Source organism: Giraffa tippelskirchi, chromosome 12 (genome assembly GCF_054371585.1).
Source record: "Giraffa tippelskirchi isolate mGirTip1 chromosome 12, T2T-mGirTip1v1.2.pri, whole genome shotgun sequence".
In the NCBI taxonomy this organism is placed as follows: domain Eukaryota; kingdom Metazoa; phylum Chordata; class Mammalia; order Artiodactyla; family Giraffidae; genus Giraffa; species Giraffa tippelskirchi.
The window spans coordinates 61,444,787-61,464,744 of record NC_137286.1 but is presented as its reverse complement, the minus strand read 5'-3'; the positions used below and the strand labels follow the sequence as shown (position 1 = coordinate 61,464,744).

At 40.1% G+C, this 19,958-nt stretch overlaps 1 protein-coding gene across 11 annotated transcripts in view; it reads left to right on the top strand.

The window, feature by feature from the left end:
* The window catches only part of GABRG3 (gamma-aminobutyric acid type A receptor subunit gamma3), a 681,490-nt gene that overhangs the window by 168,567 nt on the left and 492,965 nt on the right, over positions 1-19,958 (top strand). For 9 of the 11 annotated variants that reach the window (XM_081551395.1, XM_081551401.1, XM_081551396.1 and 6 more), the window contains exon 1: positions 9,789-9,901. The exons of the other annotated variants lie outside the window; for them this stretch is intronic. In XM_081551395.1, coding sequence (XP_081407521.1) covers positions 9,890-9,901 — 12 coding nt within the window. In that variant the 5' untranslated portion in view covers positions 9,789-9,889. Of the gene's footprint in view, positions 1-9,788; positions 9,902-19,958 lie in introns of those variants that run through there. 11 annotated transcript variants of the gene reach the window in all.

The window sequence follows — 19,958 nt, the reverse complement described above, 5'->3', positions numbered from 1 at the left end:
CAAACCAAGATCATTCTGTCATTTTTGAGATTGTATAGTATTTTGAACTCTTTTGTTGACTATGAGGGCTACTCCATTTCTTCTAAGGGATTCTTGCCCTTAGAAGTAGATACAATGGTCATCTGAATTAAATTTGCCCTTTCCCATCCATTTTAGTCACTGATTCCTAAAATGTTGATGTTTACTCTTGCCATCTCTTTTTGACCACTTCCAATTTACCTTGATTAATGAACCTAACATTCCAGATTCCTATGCAATTTTGTTCTTTACAGCATCAGGCTTTACTTTCACCAGCAGGCACATCCACAGCTGGGTGTTGTTTACACTTTGGCTCAGCCTCTTCATTCCTTCTGGAGCTATTCATCTGCTGTTTTCCCATAGCATATTGGACACCTACCAACCTGGGGGGCTCATCTTTAAGTCTCTTATCTTTTTACCTTTTCATACTGTTCATGGGGTTCTCAAGGCAAAAATGCTGAAGTGGTTTGCCATTCCCTTGTCCAGTGGACCACATTTTGTCATAACTTTCCATCATGACCTGTCTGTGGGTGGCCCTATTTGGCATGACTCATAGTTTCAGTAAGTTACACAAAGCTGAGATCCATGTAAGCATTTTGGCTAGCTTTCTGTGATTGTGGATTTCATTTTGTGTGCCTTCTGATGGATGAGGATAAGAGGTCTGTGCAAGCTTCCTGATGAGAGGGACTGGCTGTAGGGAAAACTGGGTCTTGCTCTGGGGGGCAGGGCCATGCTCAGCAAATCTTTAATCCAGTTTTCTGTTGATGGGTGGGGCTGTGTTCCCTCCCTGTAGTTTGGCCTGGGGCTAAACTATGGTAAGGGTAATGGTGGTAATGGTGACCTCCTTCAAAAGGGCTTATAACAGCACCCTGCATGCTGCACCTCCCAGGACTGCTGCTGTCAGTGCCCCTGACCCTACAGGAGACCACTGTCAACCCACGCCTCTGCCAGTCTCCCACACACTCACAGCCAAGTCTGGCTCGGTCTTTTGTGGGATCACTGTTCCTTTATACTGGACACTAGAGGGCACAAGGTTTTATTTGTGTACTCCTACAATCTCCGTTTCCCTCAGTTCAGTTCAGTCGCTCAGTCATGTCCGACTCTTTGCGACCACATGAACTGCAGCACGCCAGGCCTCCCTGTCCACTGCCAACTCCTGGAATTTACCCAAACTCAAGTCCGTTGAGTCGGTGATGCCATCCAGCCATCTCATCCTGTGTCGTCCCCTTCTCCTCCTGCCCTCAGTCTTTCCCAGCATCAGGGTCTTTTCCAATGAGTCAGCTCTTCGCATCAGGTGGCCCAAGTATTGGAGCTTCAGCTTCAACATCAGTACTTCCAATAAATGGTCAGGGTTGATCTCCTTTAGGATGGACTGGTTGAATTGCCTTGCAGTCCAAGGGACTCTCAAGAGTCTTTTCCAACACCACAGTTCAAAAGCATCAATTCTTCGGCGCTCAGCTTTCTTTATAGTCCAACTATTACATCCATACATGACTACTGGAAAAACTGTAGCTTTGACTAGATGGACCTGTGTTGACAAAGTAATGACTCTGCTTTTTTATATGCTGTCTAGGTTGGTCATAACTTCCCTTCCAAGGAGCAAGCATTTTTTAATTTCATAGCTGCATCCATCAAATGGTGATTTGCAGTGATTTTGGAGCCCCCCAAAATAAAATCAGCCACTGTTTCCACTGTTTCCTCATCTATTTGCCATGAAGTCATGGGACCAGATGCCATGATTTTAGTTTTCTGAATGTTGAGCTTTAAGCCAACTTTTTCACTCTCCTCTCTCACTTTCATCAAGAGGCTCTTTAGTTCTTCTTCATTTTCTGCCATAAGGGAGGTGTCATCTGCATATCTGAGGTTATTGATATTTCTCCTGGCAATCTTGATTCCAGCTCGTCCTTCTTCCAGCCCAGCTTTTCTCATGATGTACTCTGCATATAAGTTAAATAAGCAGGGTGACAATGTACAGCCTTGACATACTCCTTTTCCTATTTGGAACCAGTCTGTTGTTCCATGTCCACTTCTAACTGTTGCTTCCTGACCTGCATACAGGTTTCTCAAGAGGCAGGTCAGGTGGTTGGTATTCCCATCTCTTTCAGAATTTTCCACAGTTTATTGTGATCCAAACAGTCAAAGGCTTTGGCATAGTCAATAAAAGAGAAATAGATGTTTTTCTGGAACTTTCTTGCTTTTTCAATGATCCAGTGGATGTTGGCAATTTGATCTCTGGTTCTTCTGCCTTTTCTAAATCCAGCTTGAACATCTGGAAGTGCATGGTTCACGTATTGCTGAAGTCTGGTTTGGAGAATTTTGAGCATTACTTTACTAGCGTGTGAGATGAGTGCAATTGTGCGGTAGTTTGAGCATTCTTTGGCATTGTCTTTCTTTGGGATCGGAATGAAAACTGACCTTTTCCAGTCCTGTGGCCACTGCTGCATTTTCTAAATTTGCTGACCTATCAAGTGCAGCACTTTCACAGCATCATGTTTTAGGATTTGAAATAGCTCAACTGGAATTCCATCACCTCCACCAGCTTTGTTTGTAGTGATGCTTCCTAAGGCCCACTTGACTTTGCATTCCACGATGTCTGGCTCTAGGTGATTGATCTCACCTGTGTAATTATCTGGGTCGTGAAGATCTTTTTTGTACAGTTCTTCTGTGTATTCTTGCCACCTCTTCTTAATATCTTCTGCTTCTGTTAGGTCCATACCATTTCTGTCCTTTATTGTGCCCACTTTTGCATGAAATGTTCCCTTAGTGTCTCTCATTTTCTTGAAGACATCTCTAGTTTTTCCCATTCCTTGTTTTCCTCTATTTCTTTGCATTGGTCCCTGAGGAAGGCTTTCCTGTTTCTCCTTGCAAGTCTTTGCAACTCTGCATTCAAATGGGCATATCTTTCCTTTTCTCCTTTGCTTTTTTGCTTCTGTTCTTTTCACAGCAATTTGTAAGGCCTCCTCAGACAGCCATTTTGCTTTTTTGCATTTCTTTTTCTTGGGGATGGTCTTGATTCCTGTATCCTAGAATGTCACAAACCTCCGTCCATAGTTCATCAGGCACTGTGTCTATCAGATCTAGTCTGTTAAATCTCTTTCTCACTTCCACTGTATAACCATAAGGGATTTGATTAAGGTCATACCTGAATGATCTAGTGGTTTTCCCCACTTTCTTCAATTTAAGTCTGAGTTTGGCTATAAGGAGTTCATGATCTGAGCCACAGTCAGTTCCTGGTCTTGTTTTTGCTGACTGTATAGAGCTTCTCAATCGTTGGCTCAAAGAATATAATCCGTCTGATTTCGGTGTTGAACATCTGGTGATGTCCATGTGTAGAGTCTTCTCTTGTGTTGTTGGAAGAGGGTGTTTGCCATGACCAGTTCATTCTCTTGCCAAAACTCTATTAGCCATTACCCTGCTTCATTCTATACTCCAAATTCAAATTTGCCTGTTACTCCAAATGTTTCTTGACTTCTTACTTTTTGAAAAGGACATCTTTTTTGGGTGTTAGTTCTAGAAGGTCTTGTAGGTCTTCATACAGCCGTTCAACTTCAGCTTCTTCAGCATTCCTGGTCGGTGCATAGACTTGGATTACCATGATATTGAATGGTTTGCCTTGGAAACGATCAGAGATCATTCTGTCATTTTTGAGATTGCATCCAAGTACTGCATTTTGGACTCTTTTGTTGACTATGATGGCTACTTCCTTTCTTCTAAGGGATTCCTGCCCATAGTAGTAGATATAATGGTCATCTGAGTTAAATTCACCCATTCCAGTCCATCTTAGTTCGCTGATTCCTAGAATGTTGACGTTCACTCTTGCCATCTCCTGTTTGACGACTTCCAATTTGCCTTGGTTCATGGACCTAACATTCCAGGTTCCTATGCAGTATTGCTCTTTACAGCATCGGACTTTGCTTCTATCACCAGTCACATCCACAACTGGGTGTTGTTTTTGCTTTGGCTCCATCCCTTCATTCTTTCTGGAGTTATTTCTCCACTGATCTCCAGTAGCATATTGGGCACCTACTGACTTGGGGAGTTCATCTTTCAGTGTCTTTTTGCCTTTTCATACTGTTCATGGGGTTCTCAAGGCAAGAATACTGAAATAGTTTGCCATTCCCTTATCCAGTGAACCACATTCTGTCAGACCTCTCCACCGTGACCCATCCGTCTTGGGTGGCCCCACACAACATTGCTTAGTTTCATTGAGTTAGACAAGGCTGTGATCCATGTGATCAGATTGGCTAGTTGTCTGTGATTGTGGTTTCAGTTTGTCTGCCTTCTGATACCCTCTCTCAGCGCCTACCATCTTACTTGGGTTTCTCTTACCTTGGGCGTAGGGTATCTCTTCACGGCTGTTCCAGCAAAGTGCAGCTGCTGCTCCTGACCTTGGACGTGGGGTATCTCCTCTCGGCCACTCCTGTACCACGCAGCCGCCACTCCTGCACACGTCAGCAGTGGCCTGCCTTGGGGACAGGGCAGCAGCAGTCATGGGAGGTGCAGCATGTGGCATAACTCCTCTCAGTGGAGGTCACCACTATAGAGCCACTGGATGAGCAACCCACAAACTGGAGAACAATTTTACCAAAGAAATTCTCTCACTGTTGAGAAAGATCTAGGCCCCACAACAGACTTCCCAACCTGGGGATCCAGCGAAGAGAATGAGAATACCCAGGGAATCTGACTTCGAAAGTCAGCAGGATTTGATTGTAGAACTTCCACAGGGTCTGCACGGTGCAGACATCATCAAAGCTGATCCTCTGAGAACTACACAAGATGTTGCCAGAGAACTCATTGTCAACCGTTTTACAGTCGTTTGGATTTGAAGCAAATTGTAAAGATGCAAAAGCTCAATAAAACTTTTAAAAATCGTTATTTTGAAGTGCTATCTTCTCTTACTCTGCACAACACCAAACCACTTCTCAATCGAATTGTGAAATCTGACAAAAAATGGATTTATATGGCAACCAGCAGGGACTAGATCAGTTGTTGGACTGAGAAGAAGCTCCAAAGCGCTTCCCAAAGCCAAACTTGCACCAAAAAAAAGTCATGGTCACTGTTTGGTGGTCTGCTGCCAGTCTGATCCACTACAGGTTTCTGAATCCCAGCGAGAACATTATGTAAGAAGTGTGCTCAGCAAATCAATGAGATTCACTGAAAAATTCAATGCTTGCAGCCAGCACTGGTCAACAGAATGGGCCCAGTTTTTCTCCTTGACAGTTCCCAACCACACATCACACAACCAACACTTCAAAAGTTGAATGAATTGAGCTCCAAAGTTTTGTCTCATCTGCCATATTCATCTGACTTCTCGCCAATGGACTACCACTTCCTTCAAGTATCTCGACATCTTTTTGCAGGGTAAACACTGCTACAACCAGCAAGAGGCAGAAAATGCTTTCCAAGAGTTCATCAAACCCCCAAGCATGGATTTTTACCCTATAGGAATAAACAAACTTATTTTTCATTGGCAAAAGTGTGTTGATTATAATGGTTCCTATTTTAATTAATAAAATGTTACAGCCTAGTTATAGTGATTTAAAATTCAGGGTCCAAAACCACAATTACATTGCACCAACCTGATAGTTTTTTCCTGAGAGAAAAAGTAGAGGCCAACGGGGAAGGGAGCTTTGGGGGATCAAAGGATAGGGAAGGGGAGGAGCTCAGCTAGCATGTCCTCCACCCATTCAGGCCCCAGGGAGCTTGCTGAGGCCTGGAGCTGATCCTACACACCCCAAGGAGGCCAGAGGAACTCTGGGGCCCCTCAGCCCATGCTGACCCTATGCCCCAGGCCCCCAACCCTCTAGGGCCTTTTCTGAATGTCTGCATCCTGAGCATAGGCCTAAACCCCACCTAACCCCCATCCCTGCCTAAGCCACACCCCACGTCTTCTCTTGCTTTTTAAAATCACCGTTGTGGTTCTGTTTTACCTTTCAGTTGTTTCATCTACATCTTTATTTTTTCTAATATATCTGTTAGTGTTGTGATTAAAAAAAAAAATTGTTCTGTTATTGTTCTGCTCCTTTTTTGGGGGAGGGGGATTGCTACAAGGCTCATGTTTTATATTTTCTGGTCTTACATTTAGGTCTTTAATCCATTTTGAATTTATTTTTGGATATGGTGTTAGAAAGTGTTCTGCTTTCATTCTTTTATGCATAATTAACATTTCCCTAACAAAACTTGTTGAGGAGACATTTTCTCCATTGTACATTTTTTGCCTCCTTTGTCAAAGAAAATGTGTCCAGCAGTGCATGGATTTATCTCTGGCCTTTCTGTTTTGTTCCATTGATCTATATTTCTGTTTTTGTGCCAGTACCATACTGTCTCGATGACCATAGCTTTGTAGTATATTCTGAAGTCAGGACGATTGATTCCTCCAGTTCCATTCTTCTTTCTCAAGATTACTTTGGCTGTTTGGTATCTTTTGAGTTTCCATACAAATTGTGAAATTATTTGTTCTAGTTCTGTGAAAAATACCTTTGGTAGTTTGATAGGGATTGCATTGAATATATAGATTGCTTAGTGTAGTATAGTTATTTTCAGATTATTGATTCTTCCAATCCAAGAACATGATATATCACTCGATCTGTGTCATGTTTGATTTCTTTCATTAGTGTTTTATTGTTTTCTGTGTACAGATCTTTTATTGCTTTAGCTAAATTTATTCCTAAATATTTTATTCTTTTTGTTGTAATGGAGAATGCAATTGTTTCTTTAATTTCTCCTTCTATTTATTCATAGTTCATTTATAAGAATACAAGGAATTTCTGTGTATTGATTTTATATCATGACTTTACTGTATTCATTTATTAGCTCTATGAATTTTCTAGTGGCATCTTTAGGGTTTTCTATATAGAGAATCATGTCATCTGAAAACAATGAGAGTTTTATTTCTTCTTTTCTAATCTGTCTTCCTTTTATTTCTTTTTCTTCTCTGATTACTATGGCTAGGACTTCCAAAACTATGTTGAATAGTGGCAGTTAGAGTGAGCACCCTTGACCTGTTTCTGATATTAGAGGAAATGCATTTAGTTTTTTTGCCATTGATGACAATGTTTGCTCTTGGTCTGTCATATATGACTTTTATTATGTTGAGGTATGTTCCTTCTATGCCTAGTTTCTGGAGAGTTATCATAAATGGGTGTTAAATTTTGTCAAATGCTTTCTCTGCATCTATTGAAATAATCATATGGTTTTTATCTTTCAGTTTGTTAATATGGTATATAACATTGATTTACGTATACTGAGGAATTCTTGCATCCCTGTGGGAAAAACCACTTGATAATAATGTATGATCTTTTTAATATGTTGTTGGATTCTGTTTGCTAGAATTTTGTTGAGGATTTTGCATCCATGTTCATCAGTGACAGTGGCCTGTGATTTTCTTTTTTTGAGGCATCATTGTTTTTGGTGTCAGGTTGATGGTGGCCTTGTAATAAGTTTGGGAGTTTGCCTTCATCTGCAATTTTTTGAAAGAGTTTGAGCAGGATAGGTGTTCGCTGGTTAGAGTAATCTTGGTTATAGGCTTTTCCCTTCCATCACTTTATATCCTGCCATTCCCTTCTGGCCTGCAGAGTTAGTGTTGAAAGATCAGCTGTTATCCTTATGGTAAATCCTCTTGTATGTTATTTGTTGCTTTTCCCTTGCTGCTTTCAATATTTGTTCTTTGTGTTTAATTTTTATTAGTTTGATTTATATGTGTCTTGGTGTGTTTCTCCTTGAGTTTATCCTGTATGGGACTCTCTGGGCTTCTTGGGCTTGGGTGGCTATTTCCTTCCCCTTCTTAGGGAAATTTTTGACTATTATCTCTTTAAATATTTTCTCATGTTACTTCCTTTTGTCTTCTTCTGTGATGCCTCTGATTCGAATTTTGGCCACTTAACATTGTCCCAGAGGCCTCTGTCTCTTAGGCTGTCCTTATTTCTTTTTATTCTTTAACCAGTTCTGAGTCATTTATTTCCACTGTTATCTCTCTGGAGGGTGGTGCGGTGTCCAGTAGTGAGTTCTGGAGTGTCTATGGGTTCGGTATGGCTTTGGGCAGCTTCTTTATTAATATGCAGGGCTGCCTGTTTTGCTAAAGAACTGATGTGGAGTGTCTTGCACTGCTTGCTGGCTCATGGGTGGAGCTTGGTCTCAGTGTAGGTATGGAGGCTTTTGGGTGGGTTCTTGTCTATTAGTGTTCCCTGGGGTCAAGAATTCTCTGATGGTCGAAAATCTGAATTTGAGCTGCCTGCCTCTGGATTTCAGTCCTGACCTCTTAGAGTAGGATCAAGACTTCTCTGCCCACACAGTACAGAAGGCAAAACCCCTAGGTTAATTGTGAAACAACTCTCCACAGCCAGGAACACCCAAAGAGAGTCACACTTATATAGAGAAGAGAAGAAGGAAGAAGGAGAAAGAGATGACAGGAGGAGAAAAGGGAGAGTCAAAAGAGAAGAGAGCAATCAAGCCAATAATCAAATCTCTAAGTAAAATGGATACTAAAAATCAGACTTTCAAACATACAAAACTAACAACGAAAGATCAAAAAGCAAAATCCTGGAATAAAAATTAGACTCTCAAAAGTACAATATAAAAAAAAATTGAAACAAATAAAAAATATGGAATTTAAAAAAAATTTTAGAAAGGTAAGAGTAGGCAGCAAAATGAAAAATTAAAGGAGAAATAAAGAACTACGTTAGTACAGTATGAAGGAAAAAAGAAAAAAGGGAAGATAGGAAAAAAAATAATAAAAAAATTTAAATTTAAAAGTAATAAAAATAAAGATAAAAAATAATAAAGAAAACTTTCATAGGAGGCAGGAAGTATATATATATGGTCGTAGGGTGATGAATGTTCATGTGATTCCTCCCTTTTCCTGCTTCAGTTGAGTTACCTACTCAGAAGGTCCTCCAGTATATCTAGGAAGGTGTCTGTACCTGTTGTGTGCAGTATGGAGTCAATTCAGTTACAGATATTGCCTTGTTCCGGCTTGCACTTCTTCTCAAAGTCTACGGTTGCTCCTAAAGTGCACAATCTCAGTTTAACTGAAGGATTTTGTTCTGTTGCACCTGCCACTTCCAGAGAAGTTCCCCCTTCATTGCTCTGCTCACATGGCCCTCCTCGGCTTCCAAGTCTCTCTTCAGTGTCTGATCTCCGCCCTGACATGAAAGGCCGAGAGTGGCGTCTCATTTGGGCTCACTTGCTCAGCTGTGTTGTGGAGAGAGGGAGACGTTGCAAGTGTCGCCAGCATGTGTGGGGTGCCCTCAGGGGCTGGACCACACGTGGCTGCCGCAACCCAAGGCGAGCATGCATCCCCCAGGGCCAAGCTCCTCGGGCTCCTGGTGAGCTGTGACGGCAGTGTCCCAGGTGGGCATGCATCTCCCCAGGGTTGCTGGTCTCAGGCTGTGACATTCCTGGCAGAGCTGAGCTGCCCAGGATCCCAGGAAGACGTGGGTGAGACTGTGGGCCGTCCACTCACAATTTGGGGGCAGACGCTGTCTCTGGGGCTGAGATTGCAGTGGCCCCTTGCCTTCCATCTCTGGCTGTTGCCTACCTGCTTCTCTGCCTCTGGGACCATAGGTGGCAGCCGGCTTGACCCTCTTTGATATTTGCTAGGTCGTAATTCTTTGTTCTGTGAGCGTGCCCGGGCTCAGAGTGCGGCGTTAGAACCTTCCTGCAGGAATATTCCGTTGTTTCTCTGGCGATTCCATGGTTTTCCCCATTCTGTCTGTGCTGTGTCGCCTTAGCCACCTCAGAATGTTCTGGCATTCAACCTCAGTCCTTTCTCTGAGGACCAGTGACACAGCCCGTGCCAACATACCCAGCTCCCCCTCACTGCGGGCAAACACCAGCATGTGAGCCGCTTCCCGGCTGCTAACTGCCATCCCGCATGATCTCTGGGGTGAGTTTTCCCGGTTGTGCTTCTCTCTGAGCTTCCTAAGCTTTGCACTGACCCTGCTTGTGAGAGGAGCGCCTATTGTGTAGAAACTTCTCTTCCTTCATGACTCCCCATCCCAAAATCCTGTGTCTCCCTTTTTGTCTTTATTCTTTGCCCTATCTCATTCCTGGGAGATTGGTTTGCCTTTTTGGACATCGAGGGTCCTCCGCCAGCATTCAGAATTTGTTCTGTGGGAGTTGCTCCACATGCAGATGATATTTTTATGTATATTTGGGAGGGAGAAAGTGGTCTCCCCATCCTGTTCCTCTAACATCTTGGGACTGTCCCCTTCCCCACTGCTTGTTTTAAAGTGCGTTATTTAGTTTTTACACTTTTGTGAAGTTTTTCATTTTTTTTCTGTTATTGATTTGAATTTCATTCCGCTGTGCTTGAAGATGCTGTTATGTATGATAGTTATCTTTTTAAATCTACTGACACTTGGTTTATGGTCTAACATCAAGTTTATCCTTGCAAATGTCTTATGCGTCCTTGAGAAGAATGTGTACACTACTGTTGCCATCATGTAGAGTGTTCTGTATATGTCTGTTAGGTGTAGGTGGGTTAAAGTGTTTTTTAAGTCCTCTATTCTGCTTTCTTTCTTACCTTCTCTCTAATTATTCTATCCATTCTTGTGAGTGGATTTGAAGTTCTCAACTATTATTCTATAACTCTACTTCTCTCTTTAGTTCTGTTAGTTTTTGTTCCATGTGTTTTCATGGTCTGTTGTTAGGTGCATACATGGTTGTATCTCCTTTCTTTATTAAAATTTTTATCGCTGTATACTGTCCCTCCTTGCCTCTTACAATCTGTTTGACGTAATGTTTGGTCTGGTTAACACCAGACCACTCCTACTCTCAGTACAGCCACTCCTACTCTCTCTTGTTTATGTTTTGCATATAATACTTTTTCCCTCTTTTCACTTTCAGTCTACTTGTGTCTTTGTACAAGTACATCTCTTATAGATAGCGTGTAGCTGAGTCAGGTGTTTACTCATCTTGTCAATCCCTGTCTCTTGTTTGAGTTTAACCATTTGCACTTAAAGGAACTACTGATAAGGAGGAATTTACTTCTGTCACTTTGCTACTTGTTTCCTGTAGCTCTTTTGACCCTCATTGTCTTCATTACTGTTTTTCTTTGTGTTTCTAATTTTTTTTTATACTGAAATGTTTAAATTACTTTCTCATCTCTTTTTGTGTATATTCTATAGCTATTTTGTTTTTAGTTATCTTGATGATTATAGGCAACATTGTAAAGTTATAATACTCTAATTTGAATTTATATCTGCTTATTGTCAATAGAATACCAAAATTTACTCCTTTACACTTTATTCACAACCTTTTTATTCTTTATATAACAATTGCCCATTTATTTACCTTTGTTGAGATTTTTATTTATACAGCTTCAAGTTACTATGTACTGTCTTTTTCATTTTACCTTTCGGGACTCCTGTGAGCATTTCCTATAGCCAGGTCTAAAGGTAGCAAACTCCCTCAACTTTTGTTTATTTGGGAAAGTTTTAATTTTCCCCTCATGTTTTTTCCTCAGTTTATTGATATATAATTGACATACTACTACTGTATTGCTTTTAAGTGCATTCTTGATCACTTTTGAGGGACAGGTTTACTGGATATAGAATTCTTAATAGTTATTTTCTTCTAGCGCTTTGACTGTGTTAACACACTACCTCTGGCCTCCAAAGTTTCTTGTAAGAAATGTGATAATCTCATCGAGGATGCTTTATGTGTGATGATATCACTTTTCTCTTGATGCTTTTTTAAAAAGTTATTTTTTACTAGTGTATAGTTGTTTTACAGTGTTGTGTTTATTTCTACTTAACAGCAAAATGAATCAGCTATGTATACATTTCCCTACTCTGTTCTGTATTTCCTTCCCATTTAGGTCACCACAGAGCATTGAGTAGAATTTTCCGCACTATACGGTAGATTCTTATTAGTTATCTTTTTTATACGTAGTATCAATAGCTTATCTAAGTTTACCCCAGTCTCCCAATTCATCCCACCACTCCCTCTATACCGTTGGTGTCCATACATTTGTTCTCTATGTCTGTGTCTCTATTTCTGCTCTGAAGGTAAGATCATCTCCAACATTTTTTTCAGATTCCATGCATATATTAATATGCAATATTTGTTTTTTCTTTCTAACTTGCTTCACCCTCTATGACAGTTTCTAGGTCCATCTATGTCTCTAGAAATGATCCAGTTTTGTTCCTTTTATGATTGAGTAATATCCCATATTAAAATCAGATTGACTATGTTCTTTGTAGCCAAAGATGAAGAAGTTCTATACAGTCAGCAAAGTAAAAACCTGAACTGACTGTGGTTCATATCATGAGCTCCTTATTATAAAATTCAGTCTTAAATTGAACAAAGTAAGGAAAACCATTGGGCCATGAAGATATGACATCAGTCAAACTGCTTATGACTACACAGTGGAGGTGATGAACAGATTCAGGATGTTAGATCTCTTAGGCAGAGTGCCTGAAGAGTTATGGAGGGAGGCTCGTGACGTTGTATGGGAGGCAGTGACCAAAACCATCCCAAAGAAAAACCAATTCAAGAAGGCAAAGTGGTTGTCTGAGGAGGCTTTACGTGTAACTGAGGAAAGAAGATAAGGGGAAGGCAAGGAAGAGAGGGAAAGATATACTCAACTGAAGGCAGAGCTCCCGAGATCAGCAGGGAAAGAAAAGAAGCTTTCTTAAGTGAACAATGCAGAGAAATAGAGGAAGACGATAGAATGGGAAAGACTAGCTGTCCCTTCAAAGAAAGTTAAAGAAAACAAGGGAACATTTTGTGAAAGGATAGGCACAATAAAGGACCATAATGGTATGGACCTAACATAAGCAGAAGAAATTAAAAAGAGGTGGCAAGAACACACAGTGTAACTCTACAAAAAAGGTCTTAATGAACCAGATAACCATGATGGTGTGATCACTTACGTAGAGCCAGACACCCTGGAGTGTGAAGTCAAGTGGATTTTACAAAGCATTACTACAAACAAAGCTAGTGGAAGTGATGGAATTTAAAATTCTAAAAGATGATGCTGTTAAAGTGTTGCAGTCAATATGTCAGCAAATTTGGAAATCTCAACAGTGGCCACAAGACTGGAAAAACTCAGTTTTCATTCCAACCCCAAAGAATGATCAAAATACTGTATAATTGCACTCATTTGAAATGCTAGCCAAGTTATGCTCAAAATCCTTCATTATAGACCCACTAATACATGAACCGAGAACTCCCAGATGTACAAGCTGGCTTTAGAAAAGGCAGAGGAACCAGAGATCAAATTGCCAACTTTCCTTTGATCATGGAGAAAGCAAAGGAGTTCCAGAAAAAACATCTACTTCTGCTTCTCTGTCTATACTAAAGCCTTTGACTGTGTAGATCACAAAAAAATGTGAAAAACTCTTAAAGAGATGGAAGTATCAGACCATCTTACCTGTCTCCTCATAAACCTGTATGCTCATTAACAAGCAACAGTTAAAACTGGACATGAAACAACTGACTGGTTCAAAATTGGGAAAGGAGTATATCAATACTGTATATTGTCACCCTGCTTATTTAACTTATATGCAGAATACATCATGTGAAATTTTGGGCTAGATGAATTGGAAGCTGGAATCAAGATTACTGGGAGAAATATCAACAGCCTTAGATATGTAGATGCTACCACTCTAATGGCAAAAGTGAAGAGGAACTAAAGAGCCTCTTGATGAGGGCTCAAAATTAAAAAAAAAATGAAAATCATGGCATCTGGTCCCATCACTTCATCACAAATAGAAGGGAAAAATGTGGAAGCAGGTATAGACTGTATTTTCTTAGGCTCCAAAATCTGTGGATGGTGACTGCAGCCATGAAATTAAAAGATGCTAGCTCTTTGGAAGGAAATCTATGACAAAACTAGACAGTGTATTAAAAAGCAGAGACATCACTTTGCTGACAAAGGTCCATATACTCAAAGCTACAGTTTTTCCAATAGTCATGTATGGATGTGAGAGTTGGACCCTAAAGAAAGCTGAATGCTGAAGAATTGATTCTTTCAAAATTGTGGTGTTGGAGAAGACTCTTGAGAGTCCCTTGGGCTGCAGAGAGATCAAACCAGTCAATTCTAAAGGAAATCAACCCTGAATATTCAGTGGAAAGTCTATTGCTGAAGTTGAAGCTCCAGTACTTTGTCAACCTGACACAAAGAGCCAACTCCTTGGAAGAGACCCTGCTCCATGAAAGACTGAAGGCCAAAGGAGGAGGCAGCTGAGGATGAGATGGTTGGATGACATCACCAATGCAATGGACATGAATTTGAGAAAGCTCCATTAGACAGTGAAGGACAGGGAAGCCTGTCATGGTGCATTCCATGGAGTTGCAGAGTCAGACATGGCTCAGCAACTGAACGCCAGCAACAAAATATTCCATTTTACATATGTACCACATCTTCTTTTTCCATTCTTCTCTTGATGGAGATTTAGGATTGTTTCCATGTCCTGGCAATTGCAAATATTGCTGCAGTGAACACTGGGATACATGTGTCTTTTTGAATTATGATTTTCTCTGGGTATTTGCTCAGTAGTGGAGTTGCTGGGTCACATGGTAGTTCTATGTTTAGCTTTTTAAGGAACCTCCATACTGTTCTCCATAGTGTCTGTATCAATTTACCTTCTCACAGACAGTGTGAGAGGGTTCTCTTTTCTCCGTACCCTCTCCAGCATTTATTGTTTGTAGATTTTATGAAGATGTTCAGTCATACAGATGGCCAGCAAACATATGAAAAGATGTTCAACATCACTGTTAAAGAAATGCAAATATTGCTGCTTTCAATATTCTCTCTTTTTTTTGTGTGTGTGTCTTGAAAGTTTGTTTACAATGTTTCTCAGGGTGGGTCTCTGAGTTCATCTTACTTGGAATTCACTGAATTTCTTGGAAATTTGGACTCATGATTTTCACCAGATTTGGAAATTTTGAACCATTATTTCTTCGTATATACCCTCGTCCCTTCCCCCGTTTCTTCTAGGATGTATTTTTATTTTCTTAATGAATAATGATATTGGGTATCTTTTCGTGTGCTTTTCGGCTATTTATATATCTTCATTGGAGAAATATCTATTCAAATTCTGTGATAATTTTTAAAATTAGGTTGTCTTTTTAATGTTGCATTGTAAGAGCTTTTTAATATATATATTCTGGGCACTAGAACTTTATCAAAATCATGATTTGAAAATATTTTCTCTTACCTTTGTCTTATCTTTTATCTCTCTTGTTCAATATTCTTTGATGCACAAGTTTTTCATTTTGATAAAGCCAGATTTACATATTTTTCTTTTGTTGCTTGTGCTTTCAGTATTATTTAAGAAACTATTGGTGAATCCAAGGTTGTGAAAATATGCTTCTATATTTTCTTCTAAAAGTTTGATAGTTATGGACCTTAAATTTAAGATCTGGTTCATTTTGTGTTTCGTTTTGCATGTGGTGTAAGATAAGGGTAAAATTTCATTCTTTCACATGTGTATTCAGTTGTCCCAGCACAATTTGTTGAAGACTGTTCTTTCCCCATTGAATGGTCTTGGAACACTTGTTTAAAACCAATTGACCATAGATATATGGGTTTTGGAGAAGGAGATGGCAACTCACTCCAGTATTCTTGCCTGGAAAATCCCATGGACAGAGGAGCGTATGGGCTGTGGTCCATGGGGCTGCAAAGAGTCGGACACGACTGAGCACGCATACCATGTGCGTTTATTTCTGGACTCCCAGTTGATTCTGTTGATCTATACTTCTGTCCTTATGCTGGTGCTACACTCTTTCAATTACTGTACTTTTTAGTAAGTTTTCAAATCAGGAAGTTTGAGACTTCCAAATTTGTTCTTCTTTTACAAGAATGTTTTGGCTGTTTGGGGTGCCTTGAAATTCCATTTGTACTTCCAGGTCGCATTTTGTATTTTTGCCAAAGAAGCTCTTGGGATATTGGTAAAGACTGCATTGAATCTGTAGATTGTTTTGGATAATATTACCATCTTAACGATATTAAGTGTTGTACATGCATATAGGATATATCCTATACATCCTGTATGTATACATTTTATACATTCATATAGGATGCCTTTTCAATTCTTGTGTCTTCTTTATTTCGGCAATGTTTTGTAGTTCTCAGTACACAAGACTTCCATCTACTTGGTGAAATTTATTCCTAAGTATTTTATTTTTATGCTATCAAATGATATTCTCTTTTTAATTCCTTGTTCAGGTTATTTATTACTAGTGTAGAGAAATACACTAATTTTTCATGAGTTGGTCTTAATATCCTGCAACACTGACTTTGAAATTGTTTATTCACTCTAACATTGTGTGTGTGTGTGTGTGTGTGTGTGTGTGTGTGTGTCTGTGTATTCTTTAGAATTTTCTACATTCAAAATCAGGTTATCTGTAAATAGAGGTAGTTTTACTTATTTCTTTCTAATTTGTATTTTGCTTATTTTGTTGCTTATTTGCTCTAGCTATAACTTCCAGTACAATGTTGACTGAAGTGGAAAAATTAGGCTGCCTTAATCTTAATGGGTTCGTAATCTTAGGGAGAAAGGTTTCAGTGTTTTGTCATTCAGTGTGATGTTAGATGCAGGGTTTTCATATATGCCTTTTATAATTTTGAGGATAACCTCTTCTGTTTCTGGTTTATTAAGTGGTTTTATTATTAAAAGCTACTGCGTTTTGACAGTTGGCTTTTGCTGGATCAGTTGAGTTGCTCGTATAGATTATTTTCTTTATCTCCTTAATCTGGTGTATTATCTTAAGTTTTATGTGTTGCACTTTCTTTGCATTCCTGAGATAAATCCCACTTGGTCATGAGATATCATCCCTTTAATATGCTGCTGCAATCAGTCTACTAGTATTTTGTTAAGGACTTTTGCTTATATATGGGATATTGTGCTATAGTTTTCTTTTCCTGTGATGTCTTTAGCTGACTTTGTAATGATGACCCTGCAGGAATTAGGAAATATTCTCTCCTCTTTTATTTTTGGAAAAGTTTGATAATGAGTGATTTTAATTCTTTAAATATTTGGTGGAATTCATCAGTGAAACCATCTGCTCCTGGGCTTTTCTTTGCTGGAAGGTTTTGACTGTTGATCCAATCTCTTTAGTTATGAGTTTATTCAGATTTTCTACTTTCTTTGTGAATAGATCCCTTGTATTAGCCCCTGACAGGTCAAAACCAACAGACGCAGTTTCCTGGAAATAAGATCTGCTCTCCTCTCTCCAGCACCAGGTACTCATAAGGGAACATTGGCTAGTATCTTCAAGACTGATGCTGCTCTGGACGGGAGGGTGGGACTTTCTCTTGGCTCACTTATTTCCTGCAAACCTTTCACTACCTTTGAGAATTCCGATAAGGTTGATTCTGGTAATTTTTGTCAAGTTTTTCTAGGTAAGGGTGCTCCAATGGTCTGTACTCTGATATTTTTTTATGATGCTAATACTGTCAAATAAATTTTAATACATAATCATATTGTCCTCAAACATTAACTTTTTTAATCTGAAATTTTAAGCATTCTCATCATTTTTCTGTCTAATATAAAGCCCTCTATTACATTCATTAACCCATGTCTTCTGTCTGGGTCACATTATACCAGCTATTAAACCAGTCATTGTATCTTCATGATTTGGTTTACCAGCTTTTCACTTCTTTTATGACAGAACTGGGGGCCCTTTACTTTAGGGAACTCTGTTGTCTATATTTAAACCTTATTAAGAATGTTTTGTGTGGAAGTTTTCAGTTTATGTGCAGGTGTGGCACAGAGATCCTTCTTACTTGATGTCGCTGTTATCTTATTTTCACAAGATCCTGGAGCATCCAGGTACAGTTTTCTGCTTTTCCCTTCCGTTTTCTGAGATGTCATTCTGCTTTGACATGCCTGCCTTTGGCAGCTGCTACTAACCTATAGCCACTGTGTGAGGACCCATGACACTCTCACTCAATGGTTTTTCTTGTCTCGCCAGAAACTGGTGTTCTAGAGGCTCAGAATAGTGAACCCCAGTCCACGTGGGCTGGTTATACTCAGTCTCTGAAGATTTAATGCTGCAAAAACAACAGATAGGCTTGCCATCAAAGAGAGATGTGCTTACTAAATATTTGTTTCCCTTTCCTGCAAGTTGAATTATAGAATTTTCAGAACGGAAAGGGACCTTTGATATGATCTATTCAATGTCCTCATTTTATAGATCAGGGAAAGAATTCACAAAAGTTTATCATCTAACAGAACCCTCCTCTCCAGAATGTACCCCCTGCTGTACCACACAATTGTTTGTGTCTGTATCTAGAAGTTCTTCTCCGTGAGTGTTGGTAGGCCTCTCTGGTAACTGGAATTTCAGATTCCTGTGTAGTACAGTTTAAAGGCAACTGAGAAAGTACCTCCTTTCCTAGTATGTTTCCTTGTATCTTTCTCAGTCCTGGAAATGCTGCTGCTATCCATTCCTCTAGACCTGTAGTGGTCAGTGTAAAGAGGGCGTGTCCTCAGGAGGGATGGCTGATGCAGTGCCTCAGTGCCTGAGGAAAAAGCTCTGGTGCTGAGGCCTGAAGCAGGAGAGGAAGGGGCTGTACAAGCAAAGAGGGACAAACCAAAGTCAAGGTAGCTGGGCTGGTGAGCCAGAGGTGGGAAAGCAGTTATTACGTGAGAGGGCTTGGCTGGCCAAGCAGATTAGGTTACACTGTGGCTTTGCTGTACTGCTGTGTATCTTTGGGCAGAACACCCAAATATGTTGCCCCTCAGTTTCCCCATCAGTACAATGGGAATAGCAAGTGATAGAAAGTGTTGGGAAGAAAAAGTATAAAGCACCTAGGATGGTACATTAAGTACCTTGAGTGTGAACTGTGATCTTCATAATTGCTGTGCGTGGCGTGCATGGGGCCTTGCAGCTCCCCGGTGAGTTTAGGGATTCTGGTTTTCAGTGTGCACGTGTTCCAGCCCTGGGTACCTTCTCTTTACCGTGGACTCTTCCATCGGGTGTACAGAAAGACGACGGATGCTGATACCCAGGATGTTTTGTGAGAAGAAATTTCTTTACAATTTTCAATTTTTTTAATTAAAAATGATACTGTGGTGGAGAATTTTGGCAACAGTGCTTGGGCACTCCATCTCAAAACCCAGTTTTCCATATTATAGAGGAAATGTCAGAGTAGGAAGAGCCCAAACAAGGAACTCAAAATGATATTGACACTACTCTGCCTTTTGAATGTGGAGGTCCCCTTTACTAAGGGGACTAAATTCATGTTCATGAATTTGTTAATCTCTTGCTTTATGTGAGGAGATGACAGAACATAGTGGCTCAAATTTGGTTGTATTATTCAAGGCTAACTCCATGAAATCATGAGCGAGTGTGTGGTCTTGCTTATTTAAAAACTGCCTCATTTACAAAGTGAAGATGATAATACATTCCTCCCAAAATGATCTGAAAGGTACAGTGGATTTCATGCATGCAAATCACATAGCAAATTACTGGGCGCATAGCAAACATACACAATTAGCATTGGTGATGGCGGCAGATATTTACCGAGTACAGTCCACAGACCTTGGTTAAACAGGCTGGTTTCATTTGCCCTGAGCCAAGCATTAAGGCACTTGGCCTTTCCCATTTCAACTGAATTATCAATTATTCAGAGGCTGCATTGTTTACTGCTGTTTCCTTGCTATTGTTTTGGAAACCAGATCTCAGAAAAACTAAGAACATTGTTCTGAGCATGTAGGACTGAGGATTCCAAGTAAGAGCTGCCAGACTCCAGAGCTTTTCCCATCACCACATTGCCTCATTGAAAAGTCATCTGCCCTGATGTTTGTAACCCGCTTAGTCCAGAAAGTGGTGTTCCCCAATCTCAACCAAAGAAAATAGAGGTTAGATTGCAGTCATATGTGATTGCCCTTTCTGGGTTCTAAGAAAGGCCTCTGGCCATAGGAACAGAGTGTGCAGGTTCTAGGTACCTGGAGCATATAGGTGGGTGACAACAGCTCTGCAGTGAGCAG